The following is a 17,952-nucleotide window of genomic DNA, read 5'->3' on the forward strand; positions in this document are numbered from 1 at the left end:
ACGTGACGTCGCTCCTGCAGGCGGGGGCCCTCGGCCAAGATGGCGGCCTACCTGCAGTGGCGGCGCTTCGTCTTCTTTGATAAGGAGCTGGTGAAGGAGCCCCTGGGCAATGATGGGGCCGCTCCCGGGGCCGCGCCTGCCTCTGGACCCGCTGCTTCCAAGTTCTTTTGTCTCCCTCCTGGCATCACTGTCTGCGACTCCGGCCGAGGAAGCCTGGTCTTCGGAGATATCCTTGCTCTGGAGCTGTCTCTTCGCTGCCCGGATCCGTGCAGAGACCCAGCTAAGATGCGGTCTGTCAGTCAGAGGACCACTTTCCTTACAGGGGCGCCCAGAGTGCTCCCCTGGTCTGAGGGAAGGGACGAGGGAGTCCCTGCTTTAAGTTGTCAACCGAGCAGTCCTGGGCAAGTCATTTAATCTCTCTGGGCTTCCGGTTCCTTATCTGTAAAAGGGATGTAAATGCCAGCTTGGGCCCAGCAGGTGGCGCAGTGGTTACGTCGCTGAACTCCCAGGTAGTCTACTACAGTTCGTGTCCTGGACCCTGCAGTTTAATAGCAAGAACCCCTCTTAAAACAATAACAAAGCTGGGACCAGCAGTTAGTGTAATGGCTGTCTCTGGACTCCCATGTTTGGTTTGAGTCCCAGACCCGGTGGCTTAAACTCACCCTGGGCGCATGTGTGTGTGTTCCCAAGATCCAGAGAGGAGAATGGAGAAGGGATTGCATCGTGGCCATCCCTCCTGGGGGGTGATTTCTCGCTTTCTGTCTCTCTGTGTCTTTGTGGCGAGCGCAGGCTCCCTATAGCAAAAACCTCTCCAAGAAAAACAAAAAGGAAAAAAAACAATAACAAAACTCAGTCCAGACGTGTGTGCCTGTGTTCCTAAAATCCCTAGAGGAGAATGGAGAAGGGACTGTGGCATGACCATCCCCATCTCCCCCAGGGGGGAGATTTCTCACATTCCTTCTGTCTCCCTCAGGTGAGCACACACACCTTAAGGCAAAAAACTCTTAAAAAATAACAAGTAAAATAATTATTTTAAAAGTATTTAAAGAGTTACGTGCACGTTAGTAGTTACATGAGTTCGGTTGTAAATGTAAGTGTCTCTGCTTGGAAAGGAGGCTCTTTAACTACCCTGCACATATGGAAGGCCAGATCTGGTTCTTGCCACGCTCCTTACAGCTTACAAACTTCCAGGCCTACAAACTACGCGTGACGCACTTGTACCAGCTGAAGCAGCACAATATTCTGGCATCTGTTGGTGAGGATGAAGAGGGCATCAATCCCCTGGTGAGTCCCAGAAAGGAAACAGGAAAGAGCCAGAGGCTAGGGATGACTTTCTGTTGGGAAGTGACTAGCATTCACACATCTGCGATCTGTCTGCAGGTAAAGATCTGGAACCTGGAGAAGAGAGATGGTGGTAATCCACTCTGCACGCGAATCTTCCCTGCCATCCCAGGAACAGAGCCAACAGTCGTGTCTTGTTTGACTGTCCATGAAAATCTCAACTTTATGGCCATTGGTAAGCAGAAAGAATGCAAATCTCACATTCCCAAAGACCAGATTTTCTCTGGAGTTGCACCTGTGGTTCATCTTCATTGTTTTCATGAAACCACTTTCTACTGAACTGAGGCCTTTCAGATGTTAGAACATGGAATAGAAGGTATTTAATCTTGTTCTTTGAACATGAGTCTGTGGAGCTGGCAGGTGGCATGGTGGTTAAAGGTGCTGGACTCCCACATGACTGACCATAGTTCAAGTCCTGGACCTGTTGCCTTGATTTCTCACTTTCCATCTCTCTCTGGTCAAATTGAAAAATAATGATGATACTAGATTAAAATAAATGAATAATTCTTTAAGAAGAAAAGGAGAAGAGTCAATAAGAACTAATATTCAGGTTAGCCAGTAGAGAAGTTGGTGGTTATGAGTAGAAAGCTGCTCACTTCTTTTTCTGTTTTTTGAAGAATTATTTGTTTTGGGGGCTAACAGATGGCATAGCAATTACGTCGTTGGACTCCCACATGGCCGACTATGGTTTGAGTCCTGGACTGGGTGGCTTGAAACTCTTGCCAAGCCTGTATGCATGCATGCCCAAGAACCCAGGAGGAGAATGGATTACAGCATTGCCATCTTCCCGGAGGTGGGGGGGTGTGATTTCTCACTTTCCCTCACACTGTCTCTGTCTATCTCTCTCTGGCAAACTCACGCACCTTAAGGCAAAAACCTCAAAAAAAAAAAAAAAAAAAGATTTAATTTTACTTAAAGAAAATTTTTTTAAGAATTATTTTATTTATTTTTTGTTATCATTATTCTTTAACTTGAACAGAGAGAGAGGGATGTGAGAAATCAAGCCACCAGGTCCAGGACTAGAACCATGGTTGGCCATGTAGGAGTCCAGCACCTTATCCACCATGCCATGTGCTGGCCCCCAAAATTTTAAAATTAAAAAAAAATTTTTTTGGAGAGGTTTTTTCTGTAAGGTACATGCACTTGCCAGAAAGAGAGACAGAAAGTGAGAAAACAGCCCCCGGGGGGGATGGCCACACCTCAATCCTTTCTCCTCTCGGGATCTGGGCACGCACGCACATGCACCCAGCGTGAGTTTAAGCCACCGGGTCCGGGAATTGAACCACAGTTGACTACTTGGGAGTCCAGTGACATAGCTATTACACCAACTGCTGGTCCCACTCATTATTTTTTTTAAGAGAGATTTTTGCTGTAGGGTGCGTGCGCTCACCAGAGAGACAGAAAGAGAGAAATCACCCCCCAGTCGGGATGGCCACGCCACAGTCCCGTCTCCTCCATTCTCCTCTCAGGATCTGTGGCACACACACACACGCGCCTGACGTAAATTTGAATCCACCAGGTCTGGGACTCCAGCTGTGGTCAGCCATTTGGGAGTCCAGCGACGTAACCATGATGCCATCTGCTGGTCCTGCTGCTCACTCTAATGAGTATTTCAGATGATCTTCTTCCCTTTCTACTTCCTCATCTCTTTTTAAAATCTAAAGCATTTTTATTTCTTGATTTCCCGGAGAGTATATACACTTGCCAGAGGAGAGAGAGAGCAAGCATCCCCCAGTGGGGCATGGTCACACTGTAATCCTTTTTCCGTTTTTCCTTCCTTTCAGGATTTTGAGCACACACATGAGCACCTGGCGTATTTTTCAAGCTGTTGGGGCCAAGATTCGAACCACATTGTTAGTCGTGTGGGATCCAGCTCCTTTATACCAGGCCATGCACTGGCCCTCTCCTCGCTGTTCTCTTCGGCCTCACTGCAGTACTGTCCCCACACCCCTGCAGGTTTCACGGATGGCAGTGTCACGCTGAACAAAGGAGACATCACTCGAGACCGCCACAGCAAGACCCAGATCTTGCACAGGGGCAATTATCCCGTTACCGGACTGGCCTTTCGCCAAGCGGGAAAGACCACTCACTTGTTTGTTGTGACAACGGAGAATGTCCAGGTATGACCATGGCCCCCACCTTTCAGGGCAGGCCAGAAGGACTTCCCCATTGCTCAGGGGGCGCAAGTAAGGAACTGACTAGAGACGTAGGAGTCTTAACTTTCTCATCGTATGTCCTCAGGTCACTTGCCCTGTGTATTTTCTCTCTTCACATAGGAAACTGGGAAGAGTTAGATGTAGGAAAAGAACTCTGGGCTTATAAGTAAAAAGACATGATTTTTTTCCCCCTAATTTGTTAAGTGACATGGGAAAAGTTTGAACTCTCTGGTTCCTGCTGCCTTTTTTTTTTTTTTTTAATAGAGAGATTTTTGCTATAGGGCATCAGTGCTTTGCCGGTGAGACAGAGAGACAGAGAGACAGACAGACAGCGAGAAATCATTCCCCGGGGGCTGGCCATGCCTCAGTCCCTTCTCCTCCATTCTCCTCTTGGGACTTTGGGTACACACGCATACACACGCAACCAGGGTGCAGTCAGCCGTATGGGAGTCCAATGACGTAACCATTACAGCCTGCTTCTCTGAAGTTTTAACAGTCTGCCTTTTCAGGAATACTCTTGATAAAACAGTAAGAGATAGGTGCCTTCTTCCCACGTGCTGACTCTGGGTGATGTAACCTGAGCGAGAAGGTGCTATCCCTGCTTACATGCTGTTAGACGGACAGCAGTTAGTGGAGAAGGCGAGCAGCCAAGGGCAAGTCTTCGGGTACTAAGAAGGAAACCAGAGAGCCAGTGTGGAGCGGGGCTGCGTTTGTGAGGACTTCCATGCTCCTACAGAGAGAGCTGTAAACTCTGTTCTTATTTCTGACAGTCGTACATAGTTTCTGGAAAGGACTACCCTCGTGTGGAGTTGGACACCCACGGCTGTGGCCTGCGCTGCTCGGCACTAAGCGACCCTTCTCAGGACCTGCAGTTCATTGTGGCTGGAGACGAGTGTGTCTATCTGTACCAGCCTGATGAACGTGGGCCCTGCTTCGCCTTTGAGGGCCATAAGCTCATTGCTCATTGGTTTAGAGGCTACCTCGTCATTGTCTCCCGTGACCGGAAGGTTTCTCCCAAGTAAGGACTCCAGGGCAGAGGGAAAGGGAGCGGGTTGGACTTATTTCCCAGAGTTAACCTGATTTTAAAATCCTAATGCCTGAATCCCACCACTCTCCTACTCTGGTGTTATGGAGATGGTGCTTATAACCAGCCTTAGTTCTAATGTTTGTTCAGTTTAGTTTTTGCTGTAGGGGACGTACACAACCAAAGAGAAGAGAGAGGGAAAGTAAGAAATCACCCCCTGGAAAGATTGTCACACTGTAGTTCCTTCTCCTCCATTCTCCTCTTGGGATTTTGGGATGCATCCATGCTTGGCGTGATTTTTCAAGCCACTGGGTCCAGGACTTGAACTCAGAATCAGTCATGTGGAATCCAACCACCTTATCCTCCATGCCAGTTAAATTTGCAGAGTAGTTTTGGTATGCCACAGTGCTCTGAGGAATTTGGACCTCATGTTTTATTTTTTTACTCTTTGGTCAAAATAAGTTGGACATAAGAGCAAGGGATTGAATAGTGAAGAATTGAAGGTGCTGGGAAGTACAGGGCATAGGGTTCCTCCCTCCCTCCCCAGCGTCACCCAAAGTGGGGAGGAGGGATCTTCTGCATGACAGAAGTAATTCCTGTTAGTTGTTCATTTGTTTTCACTCAGTACCAAGCACAGCGTCTTATGTATAGCAGGCATTGGATGATCATTTGTTGTATGCACAGATACCTGAGCTTACTAGTTTTTCTATGTTTCTATTAACTGTAAAAGCTGAAGGGTAAAATCATAGGCCAGCTTGTGGCGTGATGGTGAAGGCAGCCAGATCTCACATGGCCGACTGCACAGTTTGAGTCCTGGACCCAGTGACTTGAGAAGCGCACTGGGCACGTGTATGTGATACCCAGGATCCCAAAAGGAGGGAGAAATGGAAGAGAAGGCATTGCAGTGTGACCATTCCCCACAGAGGGTGCTTTCTTGCTTTCTCTCTTCCTGGCGTGCACCCCATCCATCTGGCAAAATTGAAAAGCGGGGAGAAGATTCAGGTCTCTGGTTTCTTTCCACAACTTCCAGCATTTATGGGATGAGCTGCTGGAGGGGCCATAGAGGTGATTCATTCTGGGTGGAATGGGCAGCACGAGTCGTCATGGGACAGGAAATAAAGGAGAGCTGAGACAGAGGTGGTCCGAATAGCCTGTGCTTTTTCTTTCCTGCACAGGTCAGAGTTTACCAGCAGGGACTCTCAGAGCTCCGACAAGCAGCTCCTTAACATCTATGACCTGTGCAACAAATTCATAGCCTACAGCGCCGTCTTCGAGGATGTAGTGGATGTGCTTGCTGAGTGGGGCTCCCTGTACGTGCTGACGCGGGATGGGCGGGTCCACGCACTGCAGGAGAAGGACACCCAGACCAAACTGGAGGCAAGGCCACCAGGTTCCCAGAGCTGGCCACAGGCACCTAGAGGCAGCTGCAGGAGCAGGCTTCCCCAGTCAGCTTGGCCAGGGTGTTTGTTTCCTTCCCTTTGGGTCAGAGCCTTATTCAGTTTCCTTAGGGTAGAAAGATGTCCTGGGATAAGGCTTTTGAGCAGGGGGTCCCCAACTCCCGGGCCACCTATTAGTACTGGCCCATGGCCTGTTAAGAACCGGGCTACACAGCGGAAGGTGAGTAGAGGGCGAGCGAGCAAAGCTTCATCTGTATTTACAGCCGCTCCCCATCGCTCATACGACCACCTAAGCTCCTGTCAGGTCAACGAAGGCATTAGATCCTCGCAGGAGTGCGAACCCTGTTGTTAACTACATGCACGGGATCTAGGTTGCGTTTTCTCAGAAACCATCCGCTCACCACCATGGAAAGATTGATTGTCTTCCATGAAACTGACCCATGGTGCCCAAAACAGTGGGGACTGCTGCTTTAGAGGGAAGCCATGGCAGGGGACTTGAGGGTTCGTGTTGCCTGCAGAGAAGCCTATAAGGTGAGGTGATGCTGATTTGGGGTTTATTGGAACTCCAGGGCTATCTGACTTGTGTGCTGTGGGCGCACTCTGGGAAGGTGTCGTTTGAGCAGCGCTTCCACCAGTTTTCCGTTAGCGGTAATCGTACCTTGGATGCACCTCAGTGGCTGCGATACTGCCACTGAGCAAAGCTAAGTTTCTAATCGCTCTCCCCTTCTAGATGCTGTTTAAGAAGAACCTCTTTGAGATGGCAATTAATCTGGCCAAGAGCCAGCATCTGGACAGTGATGGGCTGGCCCAGATCTTCATGCAGTATGGAGACCATCTCTACAGCAAGGGCAACCACGATGGGGCCGTCCAGCAGTACATCCGGTCAGTCGGCAGGCACCTGTAGCTCTGCCGGTAGGGGCAGGCAGCCCGAGCTCTATCCATAGAACTTGGGCTCAGGGGAGGGGCTTGAATGCCATCAGTAACTGTTTCTCTTTCTAGAAATTGCAGTGCTTCAAATGACAGGACAAAATACCTAATAGATGGGACCAGCAGTTGGCGTAACGGCTATGTCGCTGGACTCCCATGTACTCGACCGCAGTTCAAGTCCCAGACCTAGTGGCTTAAATCCATGCCGGGCACATGTGTATGTGTGTCCAAGATCCCAAGAGGAGAATAAAGGAAAAGGGATTGCAGTGTGGCCATCCCCTCTCAGGGGATAATTTCTCACTTTGTCTCTCTGTCTCTCTCTGTCTTTCTGGCGAGCGCACACACCCTATAGCAAAACCTCTCCAAAAAAAAAAAAAAACCTATTGGAAACAGAACGTTTAGGGTCAAATAGCACATGACCAGTTGAGCTGGTGAATTCTTACCTTAAGCTTTAGCTAGGTCTTCGTTAATACTTATTTTGACCTGATTCTTTAAAGAGAAAAAAGTACTCATCTTTTGCTTTACTTCTCTTGGTGCTAATTCTTGGTTTTCTACCCTGATAAAGTATTTTAGAAGCCTGTTTGTTCTCTTTCCCAACTTTTCCAGAATTTCTCTTTGTTTTGTTATGTTTTTGCTATAGGGCATATGCTCTTGCTGGAGAGAAAGAATGAGAAATTACTCCCTGGGGAGATGGCTATGTCACAGTCCCTTCTTTGTTCTCCTCTTGGAATTTTAGATACACACACACACACACACACACACACACACACGCCTGCTATGTTTTTCAAGCTGTAGGGTCCGGGCTCAGTCAGCCATGTAGGATCCAACTGCCTTAATATCCGTGGTACCTGCTGGCTGTCCTTTTTTTAAAAAGTTTATTTCTTCTTTCCATGAACAAGCAAAAGAGAGAGAGAGCATCCCCAGCAGGTTTTTGATGGCGTCACCAACTCCAGCCTCAGCCAGCCCCAGATCATGGACATGCATGTTCCCAGTGTACTCAGGGAGAGCCTGGGATGTTAACCTGGGAACTTCCCACATAAGTTAGCCTTGGAGATCGTTGCATTTTACTGTTACGTCAACGTCTGGCCTCAGAATTCTAGGTTCAGTCACGTTTAAGAAGCACTTGGGGGACCAGCAGATGGTGTAATGGCTATGTCACTGGTCTCCCATGTAGTTGACCGTGGTTCAAGTCCTGGACCCGATGATTTAAACCCACACTGGACGAGCATGCATGTGTGCCCAAGATCCCGAGAGGAGAATGGAGGAGAAGGGATTGTGGTGTGGCCACCCCCCTACTCTGGGTGATTTCTCACTTTCTGTCTCTCTGTCTCTGTCGTTCTGGCGAGTGCATGCACCTATCACAAAAAAAGCACTTGAGAATGGAGGAGAAGGGATTGTGGTGTGGCCACCCCCCTACTCTGGGTGATTTCTCACTTTCTGTCTCTCTGTCTCTGTCGTTCTGGCGAGTGCATGCACCTATCACAAAAAAAGCACTTGAGTGCTCCGTGGTCTGGCAGCACTGACAGTACCTGGGACTGTATCAGACTTGTGGAATCTCAGGTCTCACTCCACACCTGCAGATACAGGATTTGCATTTTCACAGGATGTACAAAAGGGGGCAGCAGGTGGCATGATAGTTATGGTGCTGGCCTTCCTTGTGGGCAACTACAGTTTAAGTCTTGGACCTGGTGGCTTGAAAATCATGCCAGACACTGTGAGTGGAGAAGGGATTGCAGCATGGTGACCACCCAGGAGATGATTTCTCACTTTTCCTCTTACTGTCTGTCTCTTTCTGATGAGTGCACACTCCCTATGGCAAAAACCTTAAAAATAGCCAAAACAGGGCCCAGCAGATTGCATAATGGTTATGTCACTGGACTCCCACATAGTCAACTATAATTCCAGTCCCAGACCTGGCTTAAAACTCACACCAGGTGCATGTGCATGCGTGCCCAAGATCCCAAGAGGAGCAGGGATTGTGGTGTGGCCATTCCCCCCGGGGGGTGATTTCTTGCTTTCTGTCTGTTTCTCCAGTGAGCAGACGTGCCCTATAGAAAAAAAAACTCAAAAAAAAAAAAAAAAAGGTAAAAATATAACCAAGATGTAAGAGGTAATCTCTATGCATGTGGGCTGAGGAGTTACACCCCTGCTGATGCTGTTTGGTGCCCATGTTGCCCTAGTACCATTGGGAAGCTGGAGCCATCCTACGTGATCCGCAAGTTCCTGGACGCCCAGCGCATCCACAACCTGACTGCCTACCTGCAGACCCTGCACCGACAGTCCCTGGCCAACGCCGACCACACCACCCTGCTCCTCAACTGCTACACCAAGCTCAAGGACAGCTCGAAGCTGGAGGAGTTCATCAAGGTACAGGCGGTGCTGGGACGGACTCCCAGAGGGCCCCACTGAGCATGAACTGCCCCAGCAGGGCTAGCCCTCCTACAGCAGCACACGGAGGAAGCTAGGAGCTCAGCACCCTCTCCTCTGTCGCTGGGAGAAGTCGCTGTCCCCGCTAGCACTCTCACATCTGTCCTCTTCCTCTTGTTTTGTGACGCTGGAGTCCCCAGTGTTTAAGCCCAGGGAAAGAAGGGCTCCTCTGTCTCTCTAGAGGAGTCCTCTACTACCAGGGGCAGAGGAAGACCTCTGGCTTTTAGTCAGAAGCTCCCATAGGCAGACTTGCATTTTTTTTCCTTTTTTTTTAAGTTTTAGGGGCTGGCAGGTGGCATGGTAGTTAAGGGTGCTGGATTCCCACATGGCCGACCATGGTTCAAGTCCCAGACCTGGCTTGCTTTCTTACTTTTTCTCTGGTCAAGTTGAAAGAAAGAGAGACAGAGAGAGTTAAATAAATCTTTAAAATTTTTTAAAGTTTTGTTTTGCTTCAAAGAGTTTTACCATAGGGTACATGTGTTCGCTGATGAGTCAGAGAGGGAAATTGAGAAACTACCCCTTGGGGGATGGCCACACCACAGTCCCTTCTCCTTCACTCTCTTCACATGCTCCTGGCTTATTTTTCTGGCTGCCAGGTCTGGGACTTGAACCGCAGAGTTGGCCTTGTGGGATCCAGTACCTTAGCTTTAACCATCTTTTTTTTTCTTTTGTTATAGGGTGCATATGCTTGGTGGAGAGAGACAGAGAAAGAGAGAAAGAAAGTGAGAAATCACCCACCAGGGGACTGGTCATGCCACAATCCCTTCTCTGTTTTCTTGAATTTTGGATTGTGGGCACCCACACACATATGCCTGGTGTTTTTTTCAAACCACCAGGTCTAGGACTTGAACCACAAAGTTGGCCATGTAGGATCCAGCTGCCTTAATAACCACGCCACTAGCTGACTCAGTGTTTTCTGTTCTTAAAGCTTATTTTCATTTATTTTGTTTATGATAGAGAATGCACGTGCATGCATGTGAGAGAGAGAGAAGCATCCTTGTCGGTGTTTGGTCTCGCTGTGACCCTTGTCCTCCAGCTCGTGCCATGCGCCCAGCATGTTCGAGGTTGTCCAGGCCATCCGCCCCATGGATGGCCACATAACCACCTGTACTGCAGTTCACGCTACTGACTGTTGTCAAGGCGAGCTAGCGCAGTTTCCAAGTCATGGGCTGTATTATCCCCGTCTTGAGCTCACATGCCCGTTTCCTCTCCCTCCTCCAGCCCCGCCTGTGTGAGTGACTTTGTCTCCTGTCTTCCTGGCAGACGAAGAGTGAGAGTGAAGTCCACTTTGACGTGGAGACAGCCATCAAGGTCCTCCGGCAGGCTGGCTACTACTCCCATGCCCTCTACCTGGCTGAGAACCATGCCCATCACGAGTGGTACTTGAAGATCCAGCTCGAGGACATTAAGGTGGGTGAGGTCCCAGATTTCGGCAGAGCCCTGCTCTCCTGGGGGATATCCCAGATTGATGAAAGGGCCAGCATGCGCTACGCTGCCCTCTTCCCTCTGCAGAATTACCAAGAAGCCCTCCGGTACATCGGCAAGCTGCCTTTCGAGCAGGCAGAGAGCAACATGAAGCGCTATGGCAAGATCCTCATGCACCACATACCAGAGCAGACCACCCAGCTGCTGAAGGGACTCTGCACCGACTATCGGCCCAGCCTGGAAGGCCGAGGCGATCGGGAGGCTCCCAGTTGCAGGGTGAGGCCTCAGGGAGAGCAGTTTCGGACAGCAGGGGTCACCTTAGGGGCCATCCATGTACTGAGCCTACTCGCTGCCTCTCTCCTCCCTGCCATCTAGGCCAACTCTGAGGAGTTCATCCCCATCTTTGCCAACAACCCGCGAGAGCTGAAAGCCTTCCTGGAGCACATGAGTGAGGTGCAGCCCGACTCGCCCCAGGGCATCTACGACACACTGCTGGAGCTGCGGCTGCAGAACTGGGCCCATGAGAAGGACCCGCAGGTGAGGCCTAGTCACCGCTGCAGGGAGGACAGCGCACACATCTCCATCCATGGCTGCCTCATACCACATGCCTTAGACCTGTAACAACTCAACCCTGGGCTCACTAGTGCTCAGTGCAGACAAGCTGGGGAAGAGGTAGTCGACGGGCCTGTGCCAGGAAGACTCATGATCCCCACCCCAGCCCAGCAGCTCTGTGCTCCTCCTTCCCTAGGTCAAAGAGAAGCTTCACGCAGAGGCCATCTCCCTGCTAAAGAGCGGCCGCTTCTGTGACGTCTTCGACAAGGCCTTGGTCCTGTGCCAGATGCACGACTTCCAGGATGGCGTCCTTTACCTCTATGAGCAGGGGAAGCTGTAAGATGGGGGTAGTTTTAGGGGAAGGGAGGCTTCAGGTGACTTCCCAGGGATGGCCTCTGAGGCATGTGTGTCCCGGCCCAGGTTCCAGCAGATCATGCATTACCACATGCAGCACGAGCAGTACCGGCAGGTGATCGCCGTGTGCGAGCGCCATGGGGAGCAGGACCCTTCCCTGTGGGAACAGGCCCTCAGCTACTTCGCCCGCAAGGAGGAGGACTGCAAGGAGTACGTGGCAGCTGTGCTCAAGCACATCGAGACCAAGAACCTCATGCCACCCCTTTTAGGTACCTAGGAGGACGGCGTGGGGGGACAGGCTGCTTACAGTTGGGCTCTGTGGCAAGTGCCCTTCAGCTCTGTCCAGCAGGTCCAGCTCAGTTTACCGTCTTCTCAACCCACTTCTCAGTGGTGCAGACCCTGGCCCACAACTCCACAGCCACCCTGTCCGTCATCAGGGACTACCTGGTCCAAAAACTGCAGAAACAGAGCCAGCAGATTGCGCAGGACGAGCTGCGGGTGCGGCGGTACCGTGAGGAGACCACTCGGATCCGCCAGGAGATTCAGGAGCTCAAGGCGAGGTACTTGGCTTCTGGATCCATGGAGGGGACCAGGGGGCGATCTTTTCATAAGAGGATTTATGGAGGGTAAGCATTTTCAGTCTTTTTCCCTTTTTTTTTTTAAATCTTTATTTATTTTCATTTGACCAGAGGGAAAGGGAGAGAGAACAAGAACAAACAAGCTGCTAGGTCCGGGACTCGAAATGTGGTCAGCCATGTGGGAGTCTAGTGCTCCTAATCACCATGCCACCTGCCAACCCCAAGGGCATTTTCATTTTTTTTGGAAAGGTTTTTGCTATAGGGCGCATGCGCTCGCCAGAAAGACAGAGAGACACAGAGAGTGAGAAATCACCCCTCAATGGGGATGGCCATGCCGCAGTCCCTTTTCCTCCATTCTCCGGATCTTGGGCATGCACACACACGCACCCAGTGCGAGTTTAAGCTACTGGGTCCAGGACTTGACCCATGGTCGACTACATGGGAGTCCAGCAATGTGGCCATTACACCATCTGCTGGTCCCAAAATTTTTACTTATTAAAACTATACCAATACTTTAATCAACTATACAGAAAAGATAATGAGACAAACGTGCATTTATAGAACTGCGTATCAGTCAGGCCAGATCCCTGCGGAGGCATAACCTCATTCATGTGAGGACACAGAGCAATCCTTGTTTAGACGGGCACACACATCTAACTTGTCTGGCGTGGTCAGACCTCTCCTTCCTGATGGCTTCCTCCTGCTTAGGAATGTGCACGTCCAGTTGTCTGCTTCTTAGAGCAGACGTTTACCTAAAAGAAAACATTAGTTGCCATTGGAGGACTGGGTCCACACAGATCATTGATTCGACCCATTCTTCGGGGAGGGTTTCTGGGAGGCCCTCTTCCATCATCATATCTGGAATCAGATGAGTTTCCATAGTCTCTTCTTCTCTTTTTCACATCTTGCTGAAACAGAGTTTTGAAAAACAAACTACAAACTCAACTATTCCCCAGAAAAAACCTGTTATCAAAGATATCCTCCATCCGGACTGACTCTGGCTGTCCAGTACTTGTCTGTTCGAGATGTAAACCATCATGCCTCCCATTCCCTGCTTCGGAGCGGCTGAAGAGCTCGGATCTCCTCGGCTTCCGTATCTCTCTCTGCGTCCCATCCTTTTCCCAAAACAGTTTTTTAAGAATGAAAATGCCCCTGGGACTGGCAGTTGGTGTAATGGCTGGACTCCTATGTAGCTGGCCATGGTTCGAGTCCCAGACCCAGTGGCTTAAACTCACACCAGGCACGTGTATGTGCAGGCCCAAGATCCCGAGAGGAGAATGGAGGAGAAGGGATTGTGCATGCATGCCCAAGATCCCAAGAGGAGAATGGAGGAGAAGGGATTGCAACGTGGCCATACCCCTTGGGGGGTGATTTCTCACTTTCCGTCTGTCTCTGTCTTTCTGGTGAGCACACGTGCCCTATAGCAACTTCTCAAAAAAAAAAAAAGGCTTCCTAAGCCCTCAGTGCAGTGGAAAGTCATGGAGTACACATGGTGACCAGGCAAACCACTATAGAGTGTTAGATGGCGGTTAAGTTCTAGGGAGAAAGTTGAAGAAAGGGCCTGTGGTAAGGAGCCTATGTGAAGATTTTTTTTTGGCGAGATTTTTGCTATAGGGCATGGGCACTTGCTGGAGAGACAGAAACAGAGGGAAAAAATGAGCAATCACTCCCTGGGGGGATGGCCACACCACAATCCCTTGTCCAATCTCTTGGGATTTTGGGCATGCACGCACACACACCTGGCATGAGTTTTCAAGTTGCTGGTTGTGGGACTCAAACTGTGGTTGACCCCATGGGATTCCAGTGCCTTAACCACTATGCCACCTGCTGGCCCCTGATGTTAAAATTTCAGATAGGAGGAACCAGCAGTTAGCGTAATGGCTATGTCGCTGGATTCCTACATAGTCGACCGCTGTTTGAGTCCCAGACCCGGTGGCTTAAACTCATGCCGGGCACATGTGCGTGCGTGCCCAAGATCCCGAGAGGAGAATGGAGGAGAAGGGATTGCAGCATGGCCATCCCCTCTAGGGGGTGATTTCTCGCTTTCTATCTCTCTGTCTGTCTCTGTCTGGCGAGCGCACATGCCATATAGCAAAAAACCTCTCCAAAAAAAGAAAAAAAAAATTTCAGAAAGGGAAAGGCTTCACTGAAGGGGTCCCACTTGAGTACAGACCTGAGAGAGAGATTAGTGGTAACTGAAAACAGAGAGAAAACCGTCCCCCTGGTTTCTTAGGCTGCTGGGAGCACGTCAGGCCGGGAGCTGCTGGCCTCATTTGCCTACAGCGGGCAGGGCCAGTGGTCCCTCAGCAGGGGCCTCTCCTTGTCCAGCTACCTTCTCCCTCCAGTTGCTCTTGGTCCTCCTCACTCATTGCTGCTCATCCCGTCTCCCCTGCCTGCAGTCCAAAGATCTTCCAGAAGACCAAGTGCAGCATCTGTAACAGTGCCTTGGAGTTGCCGTCGGTCCACTTCCTGTGTGGCCACTCCTTCCACCAGCACTGCTTTGAGAGCTACTCAGAAAGTGATGCTGACTGCCCCACCTGCCTCCCTGAAAACCGCAAAGTCATGGATATGATCCGGGCCCAGGAACAGAAGCGAGATCTTCATGATCAGTTCCAGCACCAGGTGGGGACACGTGGGCTGGCTCCTGGCGTGTCCTGACACTGGGGCCCTGGAGCATCTCAGCTCTCATACTCACTGTTCTTCCTCTCCCCTGCAGCTCAAGTGCTCCAATGACAGCTTCTCTGTGATCGCTGACTACTTTGGCCGAGGTGTTTTCAACAAACTGACCCTGCTGACTGACCCTCCCACGGCCCGGCTGACCCCGAGCCTGGAGGCCGGGCTGCAGCGGGACCTGCTCATGCACTCCAGGAGGGGCACTTAAACAGTTTGTGGGAAATCGTGATGGTAGAGACACAGCTGGACGTCCACAGGGAACTGAGGCAGGCAGTTGCAGAGCCAGGCAGACATACTCTGATGCCACAGCCCTCGATACCAAAGGGGGCTTTCTTTTCCTGCCTCCTCCTGCCAGCCCAGCCTCTCTCCTCCTAAGCAGCAGTATAGAATGTTCCAGAGCAGCGGGGGAGGCACCTCAGCCACCTCCGAGTATGGACAATAGCTGCTTTCTTCTGTGTCTGAGAGCACCAGGCTGTGCTTGGGTCCTTGCTCTCAGTCTATAAATAAAAGAATATAATGATTTGGGCATTGAAGGGTTTTTTCCTGGGGACTTACTGGTAATCCTTAACTCTGCATAAGATACTTCCTTCCCTCTACTTTCCTAGTGCCCCACTTCCCTTTGGGGAGATTTCCTAGGGAAGCACTTTGACCCCGTCCCCTCCCAGGAAGAGGGGCCTGTGGCATCAAGTACATACAGTCCAGCTGATTGCAGGACTTCTGTGGAAAGCCTGGGGACCGAGCTAGAGCAGGCTGCTCTGTGGTTCTGCTGGTCTCTATGACTCTTGTTTGGGTTCAGTATTCAAGCGGAAGGGGGACCAGCAGTTAGCGTAATGGCTATGTCGCTGAACTCCCATGTAGCTGACCGCGGTTCAAGTCCTGGACCCAGTGGCTTAAACTCACACCTGGTGCATGTGCGTGCATGCCCAAGATCCCAAGAGGAGAATGGAGGAGAAGGGATTGTGGCATGGCCATCCCCCCTGGGGGGTGATTGCTCGCTTTTTCTCTCTGTCTTTCTGGCAAGTACATGCGCCCTATAGCAGAAACCTAAAAAAAAAAAAAAAAAAAAAAAAAAGGAAGGCAGACTGATAGGGAGCCTTGGCATTGGCCTGCCTTCGAATGGGTAAGCTGGTGTCTTGTAGTCAGGACCAGATGCTCAACAGAATAAGAGGGGACCAGCAGTTAGTGTAATGGCTATGTCACTGGACTCCCATATATTCGACCCCGGTTCGAGTCCTGGACCCAGTGGCTTAAACTCACGCTGGGTACGTTGTGCGTGTGTGCCCAAGATGCTGAGAGGAGAAGGGATTACAGCTTGGCCATCCCCCCTAGGGGATGATTCTTGCTTTCTGTCTGTCTCTGTCTCTCTCTCTTTCTCTCTTTCTGGCGAGCGCACATGCCCTACAGCAAAAACCTCTCCATAAAAAGGCCTTTTATTCAAACACTTGTCCCTCTGAAGGTGTCAGCTAATTTTTTTTTTTCAGAATTATTTTGGGACCAGCAGTTGGCTTAATGGCTATGTCACTGGATTCCCATGTAGTCGGCCGCGGTTCGAGTCCTGGACCCGGTGGCTTAAAACTCATGCCTAGCACGTGTGCACGCGTGCCCAAGATCCCGAGAGGAGAATGGAGGAGAAGGGATTGCGGCGTGGCCATCCCCCCTGGGGGGTGAATTCTCGCTTTCTGTCTCTCTCTCTGTCTGTCTGGTGAGCGCACGCGCCCTATAGCAAAAAACTCTCAAAAAAAAAAAAAGAATTTTATTACTTTTTTTGAGAAGTTTTTGCCATAGGGCATGTGCGCTTGCCAGAGAGACAGCAAGAAATCATCCCCTGAGGAGATGGCCACGCCATAATCCCTTCTCCATTCTTCTCTCGGGATCTTGGGCACATACACGCGCTCGCGAGCCCAGCATGAGTTGCCTGGGACTCAAACCGTGGTCGACTTCGTGGGAGTCCAGCAATATGGCCATTATACCAACTGTTGGTCCCGAATTTTATTATTACTTTTTAAATTTGATCAGAGAGAGAAAGAGTGAAAGCTAGAAAGCCACCAGGTCCAGGACTCAAACCACAGTTGACCATGTGAGAGTCTAGTGCCTTAACTACCATGCCACCTGCTGGTCTCCAGCTAACATTTACATTACGGGCATCCCTGTATAATTTGACACACTGTCAGGAAATTGCTTCTATGGGGTTAATGGAAGGAAGTAACTTGCACATTGTGGATTAGGCTGTGGTTGTAACGGTTTTATTTCCCCCATGAGCGAGACAGGAGACAGCACCTCCAAGGCTTTTCATGCTGCGATTGACCCGTCTCAGCCAGTGTGGGATCCGCGGCACACACCTGCAACGAGTATTAGGGAGGTTTCTGGACACGAACCCAAAACCTTCCCAAGTGGGTCAGCCTTCCGGAGTGTACTGCTCTACTGCTGCACCACTGTTTGGCCCTGCAGACAGTACTCAAAGAGGCAGGACTGTAGCTGAGTGGACTTTGGATCAGCTGACCTCGGTTTGGCTCCTAGATGTGCTGTTTGACTGAAGGCAACTTTGGCCTTCCCTGAACCTCGGTTTATCAATACAGTAGAGATTGTAACACCTGCCTCATGCAGTTATCAGGAAAGCCTGAGGAGCGGACAGGTGCCTCTGTACAGCGGTCAGGGCACGGGTGTTCCATTCATGACCACTAGTGCAAGAGGGAAAAGCACTTTGCCTAAGAAGCCCTTCTCCAGCTAACGACAATGTGTTGTTGGCATTCCCACTTCACAGTTACTTGACTTTGAATATCCCTGGTCCAGTTTCTTCCGTTTTAAAAGTGGAAATGCTGGGGCCGGACATGGGACAGCAGTAAAACGGGACATTGCGACGCAATCCCACACACAAGGCAATCTGCTAAAGTCTAGAGACCTCCCTGAGTATGCCAGGCATCCCCATGGCCAGATTCCGATGATCTCCAAATGGCTAAAGATGGGCAGTTAGGGACCAGTGGATGGCATAGTGGTTACATCCATGTAGTCGACTGTGGCTGAGTCCTAGACCCAGTGGCTTAAAATTCACACCGACTGCGTGTGTGTGTGTGCGCGCGCGCGCGCAAAAACCCAAAGGA

At 50.4% G+C, this 17,952-nt stretch overlaps 1 protein-coding gene across 3 annotated transcripts; it reads left to right on the top strand.

The window, feature by feature from the left end:
* Positions 1–15,382, top strand: VPS11 (VPS11 core subunit of CORVET and HOPS complexes). Of its 3 annotated transcripts, none has more exons than XM_006152301.3 (16): positions 1–226; positions 1,136–1,284; positions 1,381–1,516; positions 3,298–3,461; positions 4,268–4,515; positions 5,697–5,898; positions 6,649–6,800; positions 9,026–9,212; positions 10,536–10,682; positions 10,785–10,973; positions 11,073–11,234; positions 11,446–11,585; positions 11,670–11,872; positions 11,992–12,163; positions 14,581–14,803; positions 14,898–15,382. In XM_006152301.3, the coding sequence occupies exons 1-16, from the start codon at positions 40–42 to the stop codon at positions 15,060–15,062; spliced, it is 2,826 nt and encodes a 941-aa protein (XP_006152363.1). In that variant the 5' UTR covers positions 1–39; the 3' UTR covers positions 15,063–15,382. The 3 variants fall into 3 exon arrangements, with proteins under 3 accessions (XP_006152363.1, XP_014444749.1, XP_027629166.1); XM_014589263.2 differs by lacking the exon at positions 1–226 and adding an exon at positions 269–401 and having other exon boundaries at positions 1,113–1,284; XM_027773365.1 differs by lacking the exons at positions 1–226; positions 1,136–1,284; positions 1,381–1,516; positions 3,298–3,461; positions 4,268–4,515 and having other exon boundaries at positions 5,704–5,831.
* Positions 15,383–17,952: the final 2,570 nt, after the last annotated feature.

The sequence above is a fragment of the Tupaia chinensis genome, unplaced genomic scaffold (genome assembly GCF_000334495.1).
Source record: "Tupaia chinensis unplaced genomic scaffold, TupChi_1.0 Scaffold000348_1, whole genome shotgun sequence".
NCBI classification, from domain to species: domain Eukaryota; kingdom Metazoa; phylum Chordata; class Mammalia; order Scandentia; family Tupaiidae; genus Tupaia; species Tupaia belangeri.